This window comes from Pan troglodytes, chromosome 1 (assembly GCF_028858775.2).
Source record: "Pan troglodytes isolate AG18354 chromosome 1, NHGRI_mPanTro3-v2.0_pri, whole genome shotgun sequence".
Classification (NCBI taxonomy): Eukaryota; Metazoa; Chordata; class Mammalia; order Primates; family Hominidae; genus Pan; species Pan troglodytes.
Genome location: NC_072398.2, coordinates 159,392,605 through 159,415,641, shown reverse-complemented (window position 1 = coordinate 159,415,641; position 23,037 = coordinate 159,392,605). Strand labels below are relative to the sequence as shown.

General features: G+C 36.8%; 1 protein-coding gene across 1 annotated transcript in view; it reads right to left on the bottom strand.

Moving 5' to 3' along the window:
- Window positions 1-23,037, bottom strand: part of NEGR1 (neuronal growth regulator 1) — an 882,773-nt gene that overhangs the window by 198,953 nt on the left and 660,783 nt on the right. The window contains exon 5 of the mRNA XM_016940331.4: window positions 10,474-10,594. Within this exon, the coding sequence (XP_016795820.1) occupies window positions 10,474-10,594 (121 nt within the window). The remainder of the gene's footprint in view (window positions 1-10,473; window positions 10,595-23,037) is intronic.

Genomic DNA, 23,037 nt, shown 5'->3' with positions numbered 1-23,037 from the left:
ACTATTTTTCTAATATCAATATGCCCATGATTTTAATGCAAAATATTACCCCATAATATAACAGCACAACCATTTCTCAGAAACTATATTCACAAAGAAAAAATCCTGAGAAGCCAGAATTGAGCAACAGAAATCAGCTTCCTTTCTCTGATCATATATTGGGTTTACAATGTCCTGCAATCTAAGGTGACAGGATTCATTTGTACTAATAGTCTCTCACCAACTTGAAAGTGTGTTAAAATAAGAATGGCTCTATTTTATATTTAGTAAAAGGCTATAACGCAGTCTTCCAACAGAGTGTATCATTCATGCCAAATACCATGATAAGCGTTGGGGACATGATAGTGAACAAGGCAGAATCCTCATTTCCAGGTAGATTTAGAGCTTAGCAGGAGAGATGAAAAAGTAAAATAGGTTGTGTTTAGTTTAATAAGTGCTCGTTAGATGTGAGCCCATGAGGGTACATTTGAAGAGCTCCCTCCCCAGGTAGAAAACATCTCGTTGTGGTAGCTTTTCTGGAGAAGTTGACATCCCCATGGAGACTGAAGGACTAGGTAGTGGAAGGCTGCCAGCCAAAGGCAGCCAGGAATGGGTATGTGAGTGGAAGGGGCTTACAAACAAAGGAGCCAACATGTGAAGAGGCCTGAAAGAGAGAGCTCATATCAAAGTCTGGGAATGGAAATATTTCAGGATAGCCACAGCTCCTGTTGTGTGAGGGTAGAATGGCAAGATTCATAGCCAGAGTGGAATACAGGGGCCAGAATGTGAAGAAACCTACATACCACCCTCTGTTGTGAGGACTTTATTCCAGGGACAGTGAAGAAACACAGACAGGCTTCATACATAAAGTGTAAGATCAACTATTTATTTTAGAAAGATCATTACGCATTTTAAAAACACAACCTAATTCCAGCTGTTTATGGGTAGACTCTGTGTGTGCAGTACTAACCCCTTGATTCTAGTATGTCCCAAACCGAACTGAGTGTGGTCCCTCCCTAAACTTTCTTCCTGTGTTCCAGCCTCAGCCAGTGGCTTCACTCTTTATCTTGTTGTCTAGATGGAAAACATAGAATTACGTTCAAATTTTCCTTTCCTTATATCCAATTAGTCACGGAAATAAGCAAATACTACCTTTCTTCTCTCTTGCTTTTTAACTGCATATCTAATACTCTAAGCCATATTTTAACTTTCCCATCCATTTCTTCCAACTACTCTAAGAAATATTTTGTGAAGACATACAAGCTGCCAACAAGCATACACAAAATGCTCAGCTTCACTAATCATCAGAGAAATGCAAATTAAAACCACAATGAAATACCACCTCACACCAGTCAAAATGGCTATTATTAAAAAGTCAAAGAAACAACAGATGTTGGTGTGGATGTGGAGAAAATGGTATGCTTGTACATGACTGGTAGAAATGTAAATTAGTTCAGCTTCCATGAAAAACACTATGGAGATGTCTCAAATAAATAAAAGCAGAGCTACTATTTGGCCCAGCAATTCCACTAAACAAAGGAAAACAAATAATAATATTAAAAAGCCACTTGCACTTGTATGTTTATCATAGCAGTATTCACAATAGCGAAGTCATGGAATCAACCTGAGCATCCGTCAATGGTTGATTGGATAAAGAAAATGTGGCACATATATTCAGTGAAATACTATGCAGCCATATAAAAGAATAAAATCATGTCCTTTGCAGCAACATGGATGGAGTTATAGGCCATTATCCTAAGTGAAATAACTCAGAAACAGAAAATCGAATACTGCATTCTCACTTATAAGTGGGAGTTAAAAAATGGGTACACATGGACATAAAAATGGAAAATAGACACTGAGGATTCCAAAAGTGGGAGGGCTGGGAGAGAAGTGAGGGATGAAAAATTACTTATTGAGTACAATGTTCACTATTTGGATGTCGGGTGCCCTAGAAACCCAAACCTCACCATTATGCAATATACCCATATAACAGCCTTGCACATGTACCTGCTGAATCTAAAATAAATAAATTAATTAATTAAATTAAACTACTGCTACACACAAAAAAGAGACTAGATTGTTTTAGTACTCTTGAAAATCCTCTCAATAGCTTTCCAATACTTCTGGAATCCAGTCCAAATGCCTTGTAACATTTAAGACCCTCCAAGTCTTTCCCTAAGGTGCCTTTCTAGCCCTAACTCCTGTTATACCTGATTTCATATCCTGCACACCAAGACATTTAAAAACCTTCCGCATAATTTACATGACATTGATCACGTTCTTCTCTTGCCCATGATTATTCTTAACCCCGTGGAATGTTTGGAAGTGCTACTCATCCTTTGGCATCCAGCAAAAAAGCTACATTTGCCCTGAAGTATTCTGTAACCCTTTTATTTGAGTTGAATGGGCTCTTACTGTGCACTTTCACAGGTCTTGGCTTAGGGTTCCCTGAAAATTTTCTTACTTAGTACTTATTTCATTTTGCTGATTTTTATGACAAATCCTACACTCTAAGTCACAGGATATAAACTGGAGGTGGCCCACTTTCATCTTTGTTTGACCCAATGTTTTCAATGTAATAATATGTATTTGTGTCTCACAGGGGCATGTGCTCTTCAGTTCCCAGTAGCTGAAATGCTTTCAGTTATTTCATATATTTATTTGCATCTCTGGCCTTGAATGTTAAAGTCGTCACAAACGTGGTAAGAGTTGTACTGACACCACATTGGTTATTAAAAGAAATATCATCAAATGAAATAAATAAAATAATAAACAACATAACACGACATAGCAAAATATAATAACGAGATAACACTAGAAATGCAAGTTTCTTCAGTTCAGGAACTTTTCTTTCCTTTTCAAATTATCTCACAGATTAATGAAGAAGTGAAACTTTTCAAATTATCTTACAGGTGAATGAAGAAGTGAAATCTGAAGTTAGAAGAGAAGATCACTGTTAATCTGAAATGGTAATAAGGTTATTTCTAGTACTCTTCTAAATCAAAACATATAACTGCCTACGTTGCATATAACTGCCTACATTGGTAAGAACCACCTTGTGAATGATAAGATAAAAGCAAAAGAGAAACAGAATGTACTTCTAGTCCTTTCTGAATAATCAAACTTGTAATGTAAAATCTAGAAGAGAGATATCCTGACATAGGAGTCTGGAAATTAGGTCTGCTTTCCTTCAAGTCATTTCACCATCAAAAGATACAGTTTTTATTATCATATGTAATCCGGTTAGAATTATACAAGGAATGAGTAAGATAGTATGTAGTAAGTTGTAAAATATGTGTTATAAGGTAGCAAAATCAGCATATAAGGTAAAGTTGCATGTTGTTAAAATTAATCTTGAAAATTCCTTAAACTCCTTGTTTCAAACTACCATACTTTACAATAGTTTCCAAAATGGAAAGCAAGTATCTTAAAGTAGAAATAAATGACTAGTTGGAGTGTGAGAAAAAAATAACAGAAGGTCCATTTGTATTGTATTCTTATCTCATTTTTAAAATTTTCTGTCTCAGGTCATTTAATGCATGAATACACTAGTTCAGAAATGCATAACCATAAGTAAAAATCAGTATGGAAATATTGTTAGTTTTTGCTAATTTTTTTATTTTACTCATGGGAATATATGTTTTAAAAAATGTTGCTGACCCCTGCTTTACATCACTGTTTATGAGTGAGCACTAAAGTAGTTGGCTTTGTTTCAGAGCCATGTTACATTAAATAAACATTTTCAACATTAAAACCTCATTAAAAATAGAGAGATGCTCATACTATCAGAGATACATGGGAATGAAGACCCATTGAAGGAGAGCCAGTTTCATATCTCCCATGGTATGTATTTTTGAAGCAGTAGAGTAGCAAGGCATGCCGTTTAATTATATGTGCTATCTAGCATTTTCTCTCTTCCTCTCTCTGTCATGTAGCACCCCAGGCTTAAGAATTGACTCTATGTAAGTGAAACAATGTGAACATTTTGCAAAGCCACCACACATAATAAAGCCTTGAAAATCATAATCTGCTATGCAAATGTAATGTATTCATAATTTTGACATAAATAAATTGCATGAAAACAGTAAAGAAAGGGGAATCAAAATTTTCCTACATACAAAAAAATTTTAACTCGTTTTGCTGGTTTCCTCAAAAATATAAGAAGGGGAGAAGACCCACCCTCCCACAGTCCTGCAGCAAAGTGAATACTCACATAAAATTTATAGCTTGCTTAGACAATCAGGTAGTAAATATTTAGAATAGAAAAGAGGAGAGGAATGGTCATTACTCTTTATTATGATTTCTCAAGTTCATGTTACCATTGTAAAATCAGGAATGAAAAATAATTGTTATCTAAAGTGAAACTTAACATTAACCTTACTGAAAAAGGTCACCATGCCTCTATGTAAAGTGAACATGGCATATTCTACAAGGTTGACTTCAGGTATTTTCCTATGCATTCATTCGTATCTGCACACATTTTGTACTTGTCTATGCATGCATATTTTATGCACCTAGATAACTAACCCTTCTCACCAGGGCAAAATGATAATGACCATCACATTTTTTTCTATAGCAGTGTTATAAGGAATGACTTAAAAGAGAATAGGCCAAGTTTGAAATATGTTGCTTAAAAGTCAAGATATTATAGGCCCCACACTGCCAAATGCAAAAATTTCCATTTTGTAGGTACACAGCTTTTAAACTAATATATCGATAATTTTAATGTCTTTTTCATTCATTGGAGTAATTTATATTTACCTCATTTGCAACGTTTTCATCCCTATATTAAATTATATTAGAGGAATAGGAAAGAAATGCGGTTGCAGCTAAAAAATTCCAAAAAAGCACTTCTACAATTAGCCCTTTGCCTAAAAACAGGAAAAGTAAGTAAAATACTATTTTTAAAATCTATTCATTTATTTAATACTTTATTTTTAATTGACCAATAATAATTTTATATATGTATAGGGTATAATGTAGTGTTTTTATATATGTATACATTGTGAAATGACTAAGTCAAGCTAACATATCAGTTGCCTAAAAGCCTGGAGCAATTAAAATGGTCATGAGAAATCAGAAAGCATGTATTTCTAGACCTCAGGCTTGGATTTGAGGTAATCTAGAAAAAGAGGAGGGAATTCAACGGTGCAGGCAAAATAACAAAAATCTCATCTAAGACAAGACGGTAATACCATCTTCACAAAGTAATACCGATCTATGTTTTTGTAATACCTATTGAAATGCCAGTATATTACAATTCATGTTTTTAGCCTTAATCCTAAATGAATGTACTATTCTCAAACAATAGATTAATTGAATTTCATATCACCAAAAACGTTTGCTTAATGATACTTTGGATGTTCTGAAATTGTCTTTTCACTGCATATGCATATAAAGAGTATATTTCTACTTAACAACCTTCTACAGTATTGAGGAAAAAAGTTTAAATATTTGGCTCTCTTTATAACTCTAATTTTCCCAAGGCTTAAATAAATACATAGTAAAATTAAGCCCATTGATACTCTTCATTCCAGGTGTGCTGAAAGAAACTATCATGTTAAAAAATGACTACCGTATCCTAAGAGGTAATATTTTAATAACTAGTATATAACATTAGCCACTCTCATGGTGGAATAAACTAAAAGCCACATGACTAATATTTCCAATATAAAAAATACTTAGATAATGCATGAGAGAGACAGTGTGGGAGCCATCTTTGAAGATGGCATCAGATGACTCTCACCTCTTGATATTCATGTCCCTGTGCTGTCCCCTCTCACAATGACAATTTCAGGGCATCCAAAGTCCTATTAAGCAAATGTTTTTGATGACATGAAATCACATTGAATAAGGTTTCCCCATGTAGCTAATAATATATTATGGATATGACAGAGCATGACTTCTGAAACCAGGTTATAAAGGACATGGCAGCTTCTATCTAGCTCTCTCCTGGATCACTAATACTGGATTAAGCTCGTCGCCTATGGTGACATCCACGTGGCAATTAACTGAGTCCATCTGCCAATAACTAGCACTACTTGTTGGGCATGTGGGTCAGTCATCTTGGAAGCAGATTCTCCAGCCCCAGTCAAGCCTTCAGATGAGCAGCACCAGGTGACATCTTGACTGCAATCTTATGAGAGACCCAGAGTGATAACCATCCAGCCAAACTGCTCCTGGATTCCTGACCCACAGAGGCTGCTTGAGATAGTTAGTGCTTACTGGTTTTAGTTGCTAAGTTTTGGGTTAATTTGTTACTTAGCAATAGATAACTAATAATGGCATCAGAAACAAGGGAAAGAACATGGGCCGAGAGGTTATCACATCTAAAATGTCTTGATGGTGACGTAAAGCTGAGTGCTCTTCAGGTGAAGTCTCTTGTGTCTCAGTTTTGTCAACAGTAAATTGATGATAATAAAATCTTATTTCACAGAGGTCTGAAGAGTAAATGAGATAAAAGAATTCAAAGAAACTGGAAAGTGTTTTGTTTTTTTTTTCCTCAGTAAGTGTATATTTCTTTCTTTTCTTTAAATTGTGCTTAATTTTACCATCCTTCTTTTAAGGGGTTTTAAGCTGATTGCTCTTAGCACACAGAAATGGACTTTACAGGATGTTGAAGAACTGCAGGCAGAGATAGGGCTATGGGTGTTCAGGCACTGCCTGTTTTTTGTTTGTATTTATTTGTTTATGTTTATCTGGATGAAGAGCTGGCTTTGAAGATCTTGATTTAAGATAAATGAATATTTATAAACATTCTCTTACATAGAAGTAAAGCGATCGTATAAGTTATTTCTGATTATTTATGTGAGCCTCAAATCAAAAAAGGTCTCTAGGGAAGAAAACTCTAGGTCTTGCAGAAATAAACTCTGTTCCTCTCTGACAGGGTCTCTGACAGCTTCATGTTCCCAGTTAAAGACCTCAGAGGTCAAGAAGACAACTCTGAAACATGCTGTATCTGTTTCTGCTGTGTTCCTCTTGACTCCATTTTTCTGTGTCCTTGACTAAATAAATTGGGAAATTATAAGTGAGTGTTTGTACATGCAGTTTCTTATTTTGCAAATCCATAAACAACTTGAAATGCTTTTGCCCTTGGTATTTCACATTGACATTTCAAATTAGTTTTGATAGACTCTTAAGGGCCTTGACCTACACTAGGTGCCATAGTATAGGGGTTAAACCCATGGACTCTGCATGAAGATTTATAAGACTTCCTGGGTTTAAATCCCAGCTCTGCCGCTAACTGTATGAACTTGTGCAAATTACTTAAAAGCATTCTATGCTTTGGTTTCCTTAGGTAAAAGTTAAGAATAATAATATTTACCTTACAGGTTTGTTATAAGAGTAAAATGGGTAAATATTATCAACTTAGAACACTACCTGTCCAATAGCAGATGCTTGCTAAATAGACAGCTTTTTATTTATTTTTATTTTTTCATTTTTTATTTTGTTGAGAGAGAGTATCGCTCTGTCTCCAGGCTGGAGTGCAGTGGAGCAATCTCGGCTCACTGTAATCTCCGCCTCCTGGGTTCAAGCGATTCTCCTGCCTCAGCCTCCTGAGTAGCTGGGACTACAGGTGCCTGCCACCATGCCCGGCTAATTTTTGTATTTTTAGTAGAGATGGGGTTTCACCATGTTGGCCAGGGTGGTCTCGATCTCTTGACCTCGTGATCCACCCGTCTTTGCCTTCCAAAGTGCTGGGATTACAGGCTTGAGCCACTGTGCCTGGCTAGCTTTTGATTTTGATGAAGTAAATAATTGAATGGCCTGGGCGTTCATGGTGAATCTGCATAGTGAGTGCAACCATTCAGCAACCAGAATCCTTCTTTTTCCTACTCCCTGCATATGCTCAACTTTGCTTTACTTAAGTTTTGAAACGAAATTATTCATTACCATGATATTTGAGAATTTGAGTATTGCCTCAAATATAACCCTAAAGATGATAAATGTATGCTTCACTCTGAACTGAAAATATGTTTGCCTTTCACAAGTGCATTTGATTTTCACAGCTGCATTATTCTATGCGTGTGAGTGTGTTGGGGAGGACATTGATTGGGGAAAATCAATCTACCTTTTCCTTTTTAGCAAATGGTTCTGAACTCCTTTGAAAATCTAATAAAAGCTGTAGTCCATCTCTACAGTAGGAAAAAAAAATCACTGAAGCTATGATTGTGGGCACCAATTGGCCCTTTTCTATATTTACTATAGGCCAAGAAAGTGGACTGAGGATTACTGTAGCTTTTTTTTTTTTTTTTTTTTTTTTTTTTTTTTTTTTGACAATGGTTGCTGAATTTAGAAAAGAGAAAAAGAGAGAGCAGAAAAAAAAAAATCCAGGACATTGCTTCACAAAATATTGGAAACAAAATGGCCTTTAACAAAGGAGCTCTGATTGTTAGCTTTTAAGAAATTAATGACACAAATTAAAAAGTGACTTTGAAAGGTATGTAAAATAGTCTGTCAGTGTTATTTATACAGTGTTTTGTAGAGAACCAGGGATTTGGGGGACTCCTGCAATGATGTCCTAATTTAGAGAAGGGTTGTGAACAGGTAGAATTGAGGCTCCATTTACCCAGCATCTACTCGAGAAGTGCTGTGTTCATAAATATTACTTCTTGGGCTTCCAAATAAGATTGTACATGAACAAAGAGTTCCATAACTTATAAAGGATTCAGAACCACTTTTCTGGATATTTGTCCATATAGATAATTACAAACTGAAACTTCTCAACCTGGGTTATCAAAATCTGAGAAAGGCTATATTGGCAGATGTACAATATTGTAGGGTGAAATGAGAGTGACCACAGACCAGTTTATCTAATTCTCAGTATATAAAAATATGGAGTCTTCTACTAAGCTATAAAAAGGCAAATTTAGAATTAGTAAAAACATATAAATTAGTAAAAAGAATTTAAAAATTTAACAACCCAAATTATAGAAGTTGCATATAAAATAGCTAAAAAAATTTTTAGGGAAAACCAGTCAGAAGAAATGAGACTGTTATGGGGATATTATCCCTTATTATTAAGGTTGATGTTAAAAAGGGATATTGTCTTCCACAAATCTTTTGATTCCAGTTCCAGAAAAAAATACCTGCTTGCATCACATACGTTCTTATCCTTTGTGGTAATATCTAAGTCTTTATATAATTTCACCAGTTTTCTGTTCAGATATTTAGCTGCAATTGGTTATGAGCCATGACATAAGTAAATGATATCATTTGGAGGTGTCCCCACCCAAAATCTCATCCTGAATTTAATTTGAATTGTAATCCCCATATGTTGGGGGAAAGACCCATGGGAGGTGACTAGATCATGGGGGCAGTTCTCCCATCCTGTTCTCGTGATAGTGAGTGAGTTCTCACAAGATCTGATGGTTTTATAAGGGGGTTTTCCCCGATTTGCTTGGGACTTCTCTCCCCTGCTGCCTAGTGAAGAAGGAAGTGTTTGCTTCCCCTTCCACTGTGATTGTAAGTTTCCTGTGACCTCCCCAGCCATGTGGGACTGTGAGTCAATTAAACCTCTCTCCTTTATAAGTTACCCAGTCTTGGGCAGTTTTTTATAGCAGCATGAGAATGGACTAATACAGTACGTAAACCCCCTACATATATGTTGTACAGTATGGAATTGCCAACATTTGGCTTTTTTGACTTCGAAAGTGGGAATTTCATATGGTTTAACCTAGCATTTGCTTGAATATATTCCTCCCTAGTTTTGACGCAGACTCTATACAGTATAGGTAATTCCCTCTTCTCTGCATTATAGACTCCAGTTTACCCACAGGGGTCCTGTGATTTTTTGATGGATTGATAACAGAATTTGAAGATGTCTGAATGAGCCTACTGGTTGAAAGTGAAGAGAAAGTTGTCAAGTCCTGTCTTATCTTATTCAGTAGCTCTTGCCAAGGTTTTTGGGTCTTCTCAAGGGAGTAATCATACAGAGTTGAAATAAGAGCAGCCCTAAAATCCCACTGGTTAGTCCTTTAGGCATGTATTTTATCTCCTCTACAGCCTCTTTAGTGACAGAATATCTAAAACATAGTGTTCTGTAAAACAAAATGTTAAACTATCTTGTGGGAGAATAAGGCAGGTGAAAGGGTTGAGGCTTATCAAGGAAGCCAGGCAAAGACAGCAGTTCCTATTGCTTTCGAAGTGCTCTTGTGGAAGCTGTACTCACGTCCTTTAAGAGCTGGTTTACTTCCCAAATAAACTGAGTTGCCAGCAACTCAGTTTCAGGAGGGAGGGGAAGAAATGAAATGCATCAGTGATGGGGCATTTTCAGGCATTTCTGAGATCATACAAACCAAAGTGGACATTTCTTCTGGATGCTATTAGCTACTCATCCCTCCCACGTGGGCCCCTTCAGTTTGCTTGCTGGAGAGGAGGCTGCTGAGAATCATTCAAGCCAGTTAAAGAAATTGCCTAAAGTAAGTATCTGAAACACAAGCACATTAGCTCAAAGTGCTTAGAACACAGTAATAATCACAAAGTCCTCACTTCTTCTCTCCTTTGTACCATTCAAAGGCTGGAGGCGGCACACCTGCACCTTCGCATCTTATCAGGCCACTGCGTCCGGGGGTCACGGTGCCAGATTTAATTTCCTGAATAGTAGGAGCAACTGCAAAAGAAACAAACAAACAAATACTAGTGGATAAGTAAAAATAATCCTCAACAGAAATATGACACACATATATTTTTATTCCTTCTATATTCAAAGCAATCTTATGCCTGATAGACCAATGCATCACATTTTCAGTGTTTTATGCTTCAAATACAAGACTAGTCATTTTCAGCTTCATTTTTCAAGTTGAACAATAGATGAATGTTTTCAGGGAGTGCAGAGTAAATGCAATACATTTTGGCCTTGCTTCCTACTGGAAAAATGGCATTGGTGAGGGTAACACTTCATCTGTACTCCAGTCCAACTCTACTGCAGTAATAGTTCTCATCTATTGAGTGATCACAGGGAGCCAGTCACTGGGCTAGGTGCTTTACATTCTCGATTTCCTCACAAAAATACTCTAAGCTTGATGGTATTATCTCAATTTTACAAATGTGAAAAGTCAAGTTCAGAGATGTTAAATGAATTGTCAAGGTCACACAGCTACTTAGTTGCAGAATTTGCCTTTGAAGTCAGGCATGTTAACTCAAAGCCTGGGCTCTTGAAATATTCTGTGTTTTTTCCTGCCTCCTCCCTATGCTTTAGTAATTTAGTGATTTTTTCTTTAATGTAGTTTCTTCTGCCTGAATGCCGTTGTTCCCCATTTCCACAGATTCAAGATCCATATTAGGCATCAGTGTCCCCATGCTCTTCCCTATTGCTCTAGCTGGAAAAAGTTTCCCCGCCTCTGAGTATCTGGATCTCTCATACCATCAACTTTCTATCATGTATTGATAGAAATGTATTGCATTGGCCGAGCGTGGTGGCTCACGCCTGTAATCCCAGCAATCTGGGAGGCCGAGGCGGGTGGCCCACGAGGTCAGGAGATCAAGACCATCCTGGCTAACACAGTGAAACCCCATCTCTACTAAAAATACAAAAAATTAGCCGGGCATGGTGGTGGGCACCTGTAGTCCCAGCTACTCGGGAGCCTGAGGCAGGAGAATGGCGTGAACTCAGGGTGCAAAGCTTGCAGTGAGCCGAGATTGTGCCACTGCACTCCAGCCTGGGCAACACAGCAAGACTCCGTCTCAAAAAAAAACAAAACAAAAAAGAAATGTATTGCACTGTATCATGTACTGTATTTATGGGTATGCCAGATTTCCTTTTCAGTTCCTTGAAGGCAGGGTTAAATATCTGATTCATTCTTTGTATATTCCAAGATCATTACACAGTGCCTAGCACAGTGTGATGCTTAAAAAGCTTTTTTGTAGCATAACTTTTTTTTTTATCCTTCACATAGTTATTCAGCTGTCAACATGTGCCAGGCATTTCTCAAGGAACAAAGCAGTAAATTGCCCTGACGTGATGAAGCTTATATTCTAGATGGGGTAACAAATGGGGAGACAGGCTATAAACAGCAAATATCACAAATAAGTAGTTTAAATAAAATGTTAGAAGGTGATAAACAATACAGTAAAACAAAAACAAAACCCTTCTAGTTGCAAGGTAAGAGGAATCAGAGAATGGAATGGAATACTATTTTCGATAGGGTAATCTGAGTAGGCCTCATTGAGATGGCAAAACTTGCACAAAGACTAGATGTAAATGAGTGACTTAGCTATGTGGATATTTAGAGACAGAGCCTTGAAGGAAGAGGGAACAGCTTGCAGTAAGACACTGAGGCTGAAGCTAGCCAAGTTTGTTTAATAAATAGCAAGATTGGTGTGGCCGACACAAAGAGAAAGAAGGAGAGTAGGAGGAGACAGGAACAATTTTCAGTGGATTCCAAGTTTACACCAAAGAGAAACAAAGGATGGAAGACTGGGTAGGACCTCTCAGGTCATTTCAAGGAATTGACTTTTATTCTAAGACAAATGGTGAGCCCCTGCAGAGTACAGATAAAATCTGATTGTTTTTTTGAAAAGATGACTCTGGCTGCTGTGTTGAGAAAAGACCATAGTGAGGCTAGGATAAAAGTCTAGGGATAAAGTAGGGAATGCAGTAAGCAAGGCAAATGAAGGTGGGTGGCTCACGCCAGGGTGGTAGCAGTGCAACTGGTGGAAAGTTATCGGGCTTGTGGTCTACTCTGAAATTGGAGCTGATAAGATTTCTAGACAGACTGAAGTGACATAGAGAAAAAAAAGAGGAGTCAAGGGTGATTTAATTTGGCTTGAGTAGCTGGAAGGTTATTGACTGAGATGAAAAGGACTGTAAATAGAAGAATTTTGGAGGGGGCTGTGTGCAGTGGCTCACACCTATAATCCCAGCACTTTGGGAGGCTCAGGCGGGTGGATCACCTGAGGTCAGGAGTTCGAGACCAGCCTGGCCAACGTGGTGAAACCCCGTCTCTACTAAAATTACAAAAATTAGCCAGGCATAGTGGTGGGCACCTGTAATCCCAGCTGAAGCGGGAGGCTTGGGAGGCTGAAGCGGGAGAATCGCTTGAACCCGGGAGGCGGAGGTTGCAGTGAATTGAGACTGCCATTGCACTTCAGCCTGGGCAACCAAAGCGAAACTCCATCTCGAAAAAAAAAAAAAAAAGAATTTTGGAGGGAAACATTAGGAGTTGTATGCATGCGTCTTTTCATAAATATTTCCTATTCTGCCAAGTTTTTAACATACTATAATTCATATTTCAAATAACACTATAGAAAATTATTAATCAACAACTAGAATCTTGAAGATACAAAAACTAGTTTATTCAGAAATATGGCCTAAGTGTGCACTATGGATGTATTTTGATTTCTTTGGAAAGCAATTAAAAAGTACAGCACTTAATGGTTTATCAATATTCAGTGAATACTGAATATATAGTTTTCAACATATGAAAACTATAAAAACTCTTACAATGGAACATTGCCTTTCAACTAAAAAAATACCCTAGGAAATACATCATTTTCTGTTAAGGGCAATACTTCTTTTTGAAATTATTGCACTTCTATTTCTCTGTGGTGTTTTTATTCTTATTATTTATAGTTCTAGAAAACATTGCAAAGAAAATATTTTTGTTAAAGTACTTGCTAATAAATTGGTGAAAAATAATGAAATAGTATTTCCAAAAAATGTTTGCATGAGAACTGTTACAAGATAATATAGATACACACCTATACACAAACACACACCCAGTTTTATATATATATAAATCATATATGTATAACTTTTATAATGTACATATACATATATACCCTTATATATACACATTCATCTATATATGGGTGTATACATATACGTATATTCACAAACACAAGAAATCATTTCATAATTTTAAAATTGTTTTGTTAAGCAAAATTTCATGTCACCTGCAAAAGCCAATTAAATATATTTAAAAATCTATAAATAAAACTCCATGTACTTGTCAATTATTATGACACTGCTCATGACAGGTACAGGTAAGATTGTATTTTCACTATTGTTCTCATAGGCTTTAATCTCTCTTTCCTGTCACACAAACAGACTGTAATCTTTTATGATATCTAACTATTATTGAAGATGAAATAACCATATGCAAGAGGAGATCCATCACAAGCTTCTATTGGTAACCTGGTTAGTTTAATTACTCTCTTGTTTGTCAAGGGGGCCATGACTCATTATAAACAAAAGCATGAAATCCGGAACATTGCCTGAAAACCCAGGCGTAATGAACTGAAATCAAAATCTAGTTCATCATTAAAAGGCTTTTGTGCAGTACAGTGTACATACGGCTCAGCACTGGGTGCTTTACCACACAAGTTAAAGGGACATGATCCTGTTATCTAGGGCTTCGTGGGCTGCTACGATGGACACCGAAAATGGAAAGATATCTAAAATGTCACATGGAAATATGGATAAAGAATGAATAAATATGCATAAGAAAAAGTCCTAAGAGCATTTTGCAAGGTATAGAGTTAAAGGTCCAAGTGTTGTGAAGTAATCAATGTGGAGGGAAGATTCTCATGAGGCTATCCCTTTGTGGCTAAAATTATAAACTTGAACCGAAAGCATCTATTGATTTTACTTGGAGACATAAAAATTCTTATTACATATTCATATTACTGTGCATCTTTTGGAAATAACTTGTTCAAAAAGAAAAGGATTCATCCATTTGTTTATTCTTTATTCCTTTGTTGATTCAACACATATGTTATCAGGGATCACATTAATGAAAAAAAAAATATTCCTGGCCTCATAGAGCTGATATGAAGTGATACAAACTAAGACGAAAACAGAGCAGGGTGAAAGAAAAAGGAAGAGCAAGATATGTTATTTACTATGTTGCAGTCTCAGAGATCCTGGATGATAAGGTAATATTTGAACAAAGAATTAAATGATGTGAGAAAAGGAATCATTTGGCAATTCGTAGAAAATTATTATAATAAGAAAAAGGAAAGGCAAAGGTCCTGAGTGGAGAGCATACTTGAGGTGGAAACATGTTTAACAGGATTACGTTTAACACACTGTTTTAGAAATAGCAAAATGGTCATCATTGCTTGAGTAGAATAGGTGAGAATAATCTAGAAGAGAAGGTGGGGCAGGGGGCTGGAGCCCAGATTCTATAGGGTCTAGTAGCCCATGATAAAAGCTTTGAATTTTATTCTAAGCTGATAAGGTTTTGCAGATTTTGAGCAGAGGAGTGACATGATTTAGTTAAAATCCTACAGAGATTATTTGTCTGTTGTGTGGAACATGGTCTGCAAAGAGGCAGGAGAGGAAACCGGCAGAATAGCTACGAGGCCGTTGTAGTAATCCTTAGGATAATGAGAAAGTCATTGGCCAATGCATAGAAAAGGCAGAAGCTGAGGATAGAATGTAATTAAATAGATCATTGCTCACATTGGACCTGAATCAACTCATTTTAGTTAGCAGGCATTGACTGAGCATTTTCAGTGGATTCCAAGTTTACACCATTCTGAACCCTACTACTCTGTATAAATAAAACGATTTTGTGGGTACAGACATGTCTGATAATGCCCAGAGGATTACTTTCTACAGTACTTCTTAGAAATTGTGATGTACATGTATGTCTTATGAATCTTTTATTGCAGGGGTCTGTTAGGAACCAGGCCTGTTAGGAACCCGGGCCACACAGCTGGAGGTGAGTGGCAGGTGAGCAAATGGAGCTTCATCTGTATTTACAAATGCTCCCCATCGCTCGCATTACTGCCTGAGCTCCACCTCCCATCAGATCAACAGCAGCATTAGATTTTCGTAGGAGTGTGAACCCTATTGTGAACTGCACATGCAAGGGATCTAAGGTGCACACTCCTTATGATAATCTAATGCCTGATGATCTGAGGTGGAGCTGAGGCAGTGTTGCTAGCACTGGGGAGTGGCTGCAAATACAGACTAATGTTAACAGAGAATTATACACATAGGCCATAATAAATCAATTGCTTGCAGACTCATATCAAAACCCTATCAGTGAGTGGCAAGCAACAATTAAGCTGCATCTGGTGGCAGGCTTTATAGTGGCAAATAAGTTGAGGTACTTCAATTGCACAACTGCATCTGGTGGCAGGCTTTAAGTCAGAATCTGACACTTTAGTCTGCATGTGGCCCACACATTATTTTATTTACCACTTCTGTCTGTACCTTTTTCCTACACTGCGCACTTGTCTCAGTCACAGTTTTGGTAAGCCCACAAGCTAACCCTAGCCAAAATGAGTAAAAACCAAACATCACTGGAGAGCTTCTTTGAAAAGGGGAAAAGACCCAACAACTCTAAGACTGCCAACAAAAGAAAGCTGCATTTAAAAGAAAATAACAAGAGTGCTACTTAAATTACAAGTTCTTTGTAACAGGTGATTCATATTCTCCAAGCCCACTTTGTATAATGTGTGGTGACTGGCTATCCAACAAGGCCATGAAACCTTCAAAACTGCTGTTCCACATGGAGACCAAGCACCTTGCATTAAAAGACAAGACTTTGGAGTTTTTCAAAAGGAAAAAAAAAACATAAACACAAAGAACAGAAGCAATTATTGAAGGCCACCACTTCATCAAATGTGTCTGCACCAAGAGCATGATTCTCATGACTAACCACATTGCTAAAGCTAAGAAGCCCTTCCCTATTGGTGAAGAGCTGATCCTGCCTACTGCTAAGGATATTTGTCATGAACTTTTAGGAGAGGCTGCTGTTCAAAAGGTGGCACGTGTTCCTCTTTTGGCTAGCACCATAACTAGATGAAATAGCAGAGAATATTAAGGCACGATTGTTAGAGAGGATTAATGAATCACTGTGGTACACAATCTAGATTGATGAATCTACTGATGTTGACAAGGCAACAATGCTTGTTTATGTGGGATATATTTTTCAGGAGGATGTTCGTGAGGATATGTTATGTGCACTTTCGTTGCCAACCAACACCACAGCTGCAGGACTATTCAAGCCTCTGAATGATTACAAATCGGGAAAACTGAATTGGTTATTTTGTGTTGGTATATGCATGGATGGAGTTGCTGCCATGACTTGACAGCTTTCTGGTTTCACTATTCGGGTCAAATAGGTCACTTCTGAATGTAAGTCTCCACACCGTGTCATCCGTAGATAAATGCTGGCTAGCTGGAAAATGTTACCTGAACTAAAATCATTTTCCAGAATGTGATTAAAATTACCAACCACGTTAAAATACATGCCCTTAACTCACATCTGTTGCCACAGCTCTGTGAGGAGATGGACACAGAGCACACATGCTTTCTCTTATACACAGAAGTGAGATAGCTTTCTAAAGGTGGATAACTGAGCAGAGTATCTGAGTTATGAGAGCCACTGCAGAGATTACTTTTAGAAACACAGTCACCAATGGCAGCACATTTCAGTGACATAGAATGGGTCGCAAAACTTGCTTACTTAATGTGACATATTCAACCTGCTCAATGGACTCAGCCTTTCACTTCAGGGGAGAATGACAACTGTGTTCAGATCGGCAGATAAAGTGGCTGCATTCAAAGCCAAACCGGAATTATGGGGGCGAAAAGTGAACACTGGGATTTTTGACATGTTTCAAACATTAGCAGAGATTTTAAAAGAGGCTGAGCCAGGACCTTCTTTCTCCCAGCTGGTGCATGATCGTCTTGCTCAGCTTTCGAAAGACTTTGAGCATTACTTCCTAATCACAAAAGACACCCGAACTAGGAAGGAATGGATCTGCGACCCATTTGTGAATAAGCCAGGTGTATTGAGTTTGTCCCTGCCAGAAGAGACTCAATTACTTGAGATTACAAATGACTGTGGCCTTAAAAGTATGTTTGGGACAACCTCAAATCTCCATAAGTTCTGGATTAAGGTCAAGGCAGAATATCCTGGGTTGCCACAAAGGACTGAAAAACCTGCTTCCATTTCCAACATCCTGTCTTTGTGAAGCAGGGTTTTCTGCAGTCACAGCCACCAAAATGAGATCATGGAGTAGACTGGAAAAGCAACACACTTCGGGTGCCACTGTCTCCCATCACCCCCAGATGAGACTGTCTAGTTGCAAGAAAACACACTCAGGCTGTCAGTGATTCTACATTACGGCGAGTTGTATAAGTATTTCATTATATGTTACAATATAATAATAATAGAAATAAAGTGCACAATAAATGTAATGCACTTGAATCATCCTGAAAAAATCTTCTACCCCACCCCACAGTCCATAGAAAAATTGTTTTCCAAAAAACCGGTCCCTGGTGCCAAAAAGGTTAGGGACTACTGTCTTTTTGGACAGACCCTTTTCCAAACTTATGTGACCACAGCGTTCTATAAGGTTTTATTTGAGCATTTTGTGGGTCTGATATTTCTTGGGATATATTATGCATGTGTCAAATTACTGGAATAGTGGGTCTCTAAGCTGTATTCTACATCATAGGTTATGTTGTCCATGACTTTTAAGGTGAACTGTCATTACTGGCTCAAGAGGTTTCTAAGGGCTCATGAGCTATAATGTACTCACAGATTTCATGTAAGGAGAAGGCTTCAATTATTTGTGCCACAAGGATATGGTCATTTATTTCCCTGGAACAGATGTACCTGACAAAAATTATGACTAATTAAATCTCCAACTGGAGCTGTACAGTAAAAAATTATAAATATATTTGGCCAAGTTGTACAAAACACTCATTTTCCACTACAATATTCCATGTTTTAAGTAATCATAGTGGGCTCTTTCTTAGAAAGATGATCAAATGAAAAAATCTGAGTGATTGCTTCCAGAGCCTATTTCTCTTACTACTACACTCCCTCCATTGCTCTGTGAATTTTGGCCTGGCACCGGTAGTGTAAGCTGTTTTTGCTGGGAGTAGGGAAATAAATTTATGCATCTTCATGTGTTTATGTTTCCAGAACTGTTTTTCTTTTTGTATATATAGCCTTGTGTTCTTCTTAGATGTAACCTTTCAATAACATTAAAGTGGCAAGGAAAGTGAATGCTAGAGTCTCTCAAATTCACCAGTAGAATAGCATCCTTTGGAGTGGACTGTGAGCTGAAGCAATTGCACAGTGGAAATAAAATCAATTTCAGAGGAATGTTATTAGACAGATGTGAGTAAGAGCAAGGAACAGATGTTGGGGAAAGCCAGCAGTCAAAGAAAGGGTCAGCACGAGGTATTTAATACCTGTGTGGTTAGAGGCTCACAAAGGAGGATTCTTCCTTTCTAATTTGCTCAGTGGGATTATTTCTTTGCATTCTTTAGCTAGTCATTTCAGGATGAAGATAATGAAAGTGTCTTCATCCAAATCTCCAGGCTCTGCAGGTGCAAGAAACAGAACCTCTGCACTTGGCACCCAACAAGCCTAATCAAGATTCATTTTCTTAGTTACATGACAATAGCTACCAAAGATCTTCTTCCTCTCATGCCATCCTCAATGGGAGCTTTAGTCATGTACAGAGAATTATTATTATTAAAAACGAGTAAATCCAATAATTATTTTAATATCCTTACTAAGTTGAGGTAGTTGAAATGAAACTTTAGAGTTCCAATGGCAAAAGAATTTCAACACCACCCTATCCCCTTAAAGTGATGGATGATTATGAACACGCCATGTTAAATAACTGCAACAATAAAAAAGGTGCCCAGAGAAGAGTAGTAATGTGTTTCATGTTAAATACTGCAACAGTATAAATAACATTGCCCGTAGAGCATTAGTGAATTTAGAGTCTATAAAGAGGAGAAATCAGTCCTACAGAACCCACATGGTTTGAAAACGCTGTGGAAAATAAGCATGTTGACCTTAGTCTGTATTTAGGATTTACATGCTACATTAAGGCAGCCTTAGTCAAATGGACAGTCTTTGGAAAAATTTTAAGATTTCAAGTACCTCACAGAGAATACAAAATATAAGATGTGTTCAATATATTATTGTTTCATAGGAGGAGAGTTATAGGTAGTTAAAAATTTCTTACTTGAAGACAGGTTGAAACTCAGGGTGGGAAACAATGACAATCTTTCAAAGGTTTTTATAGATCTCATAGAAACATATCATAAGGTCAACCAACTCTTTTCATGAAGCAAATATGTCTTCGCCTAATGAATTAATTTCACCGTAAAGGAAGTTACGATTTAAAAAAATCAAACTTCCAAAATATAGTTGAATCACAATCTTTATGACTTAGAGACTTTCACATTGAATTAAGCCTCTGGTCAGCATTCACAGGGGATGAAAATAATCTAGTTTGTAATGTACCTCCAGCTTCCCCCAGACCTTAAACATTTACACAGTGGTGAAATAATGCAGTAAAAAAGCACTGCTTTGCAGTGCAACAAACGTGGCTCTAACATTTACTGTCTGAAGTACTTAACCCTTCTAAATCCCAGTTTTCTCACCTGTAAAATAGACAGTACTTACTTCATAGGATTGCTGTATGGAGAAAATAAAATAATTTAAGGAAAATGCTTCATACTGCTTTGCACTGAGTTAGTTGTCAATAAAAACATTAGCTATTATTAAATTAGGATTATTACTAGAGAATAGAGTATCATAGTCCTGCTTCCTTTTAAGGGCATGGAATCATGATAAGACATGGGCAAAAAAGAAAAATGAATTTTTAAAAATTCATTGCCTTGGCACTGCAAGCATGTGATTAATTTAATTAAAACCTGAATGAGTATATCACATTTTACTCTCCCAGAATTCCATCCATAGCCTACTTTTTTTAGCATAATCAAGAAAATCTTTTCTGAAAGGCAGATGTGGTAAACCTTATATTCCTCTTTGAACAAGAAATAAGAGGCTTGGGTTCAATGTGAAAAAATGTGAAAAGTGTATGTAACACAAAGGTATCCTTTCCAGGAAAATATGCAACTGTGGTGGTACATTACTTGGGTATATAAAAGATCATGTCAGTTACATTAAACATATTGATGAGGTCATTTTCTTTTTCACAGGAAAGACAATAAGTGAAATTTTACATGTTAACTTGACCTTAATGTTTTTTTTTTAATATTTAATATCCAATGTGACCGAGTACTAAGCTGTGATCTTTGATTCCCTTATATTTGAAAAGGTACAGAAAAAAAAACAAAATTATTTGGTAAAAAAATTTTTGGAGCACAGAGATATATGACTACATATGAATTCTGATTTTAGGAGGATGAATGAAGTCTCCAGCACTAACTCCCTAAACCGTCAATAACAATCTGTTCATTGTTTGAAGCTATTAACCTAAGTGATTATTTTCCTAAGATCAAGTTCAATGTTATTATATTCAACTTTTTCAAGGGGTTGAATTTACTAAGCTATCATTAGTCATTATATTGTGGTATAAATGATCTGATACTGTGTTGATTATGAGTATGCACATGTTAGAGGTCATAGATGATGGATGAACGGATGAGTTACCTGTGACTCATGAAGTGAATAAAAGTGCAGTAAGAAGAGAAAGGCTTACATCATGAGTAGTTTGCTGATGCTAAAGCAGAATTTATTCATATTGTTCTTTTGACAACGGTTAGCACTGGTGAAATTACAGCTTGAAGTAGCTGTCCCCTTGTAGTCAGCAATGCTCACTCCAGTGATGCATCCACTGTAAAATATGTGTGAAATTTATTGGGCCACCAGCTGTATCAACAGGAATTAAATGGTTCACTGTTTTCCTAGCTGTTTGCCGAACTTTCTTTCTTTCAACTTGTTCATGATCTGATCTCTTCTCTGTTGTCAGTCATGCTGAAATTATAGCTGTATGTGATTGATTTGGATACATTGGACAAGTTTGCAAGTGTTGTAAAAGTTGGGATTCTCTGAAAGTATCTCTATTCTCAGCAAGTACAATCTTGTAAATAAAATTGCCCTTCAGTACAAATCTTACAAATCCTAAAATATTTGAATGCATTTTTTCTAATATTGAAGCCATTATAAACTTTCTTAAATAAAAATTATTTTTAGTGAATCTTCAAAAAATGAAGATTAGAAAAGTGCAGACTCTTTAGATCCCTGTAAAACATTAGAATTTTTTTGTAATTTATTAATGAAAATATGTTTCTACTTGTATTAATCATTCAAGGTATGTTGTTAGAGCTTCCATGATGTTTATTGCTATGTTTTAAGTCATGGTACGCCATCAAAGACTCACATTGATCTCTCAAAATGTGAATGAGCCAGGCTCATATATACATTCGAGATAGGTGAAGTCAATCAATTGAAAAAGTAATGGCAGTAAATATACGTGGGGTAATAGATGAGGATAGCATTGGTTGGATCTTCCCTTAGGCCAGTTCCTCACTGGATCATGTTTCCCTCTGCTCTCAGAGCCAGTTTCCTCCAAAGATCTAATAGTAAATCCAAAGGCAGAAGGGAGCCTTGGGGTGTTATGACTTCTGCCCTCTCAGAATAATAACTGGATCTGATTTCTTAGCTTACTGAATGGTTTATTATTTCTTCTTGTTACTATGGCCTTCAAAAATATTAAAAAAGAACATTTAAAAAGTTGATTAAAATTCAGTTATTATCATTGTTTAATTCTATAAAATGAATAATTCATTTTGCTAATATATTCTAAAGAATTACTTTCCAAACACACTGTCTTATAAGAAGAAAAAGAAAGCTTTCAGGATCTAGAAAGAAAAAGAAAAAAATAAGATTTATATCATAGAAATATAGTTGTAAACTACCCATTTCTCCCTGCCTCAACCCCGCCTTCAGTTACGTGACAGTGTCAGAAGTCTAGCAAGACTACAGAAAATATGTTAAGCGAATGACATTTTCCAACACTACAGATATAGATTCCCTAGTAAAAAATGAACATTAAACCACTTTCACCCCCCCCATTTATTTTGACATGGCAATTGCCTACTCAAACCTGCATCTTGGAGGATGTAATGTGATAATATTTCTATATGGTTCAAAGACTAAGGCAACAGAGGAAGTAACTGTGCAACCAGTGTGCTTTATCCATAAACTTGCCATGAACTTACGAACAAGGGGGGAAAAACATCCTAGTGGGAAGTGATAGTAGTTGTAGAATTGAGAGGTAATGTTTTTTCTCATTTGAAAAACATAGTTTTGGACA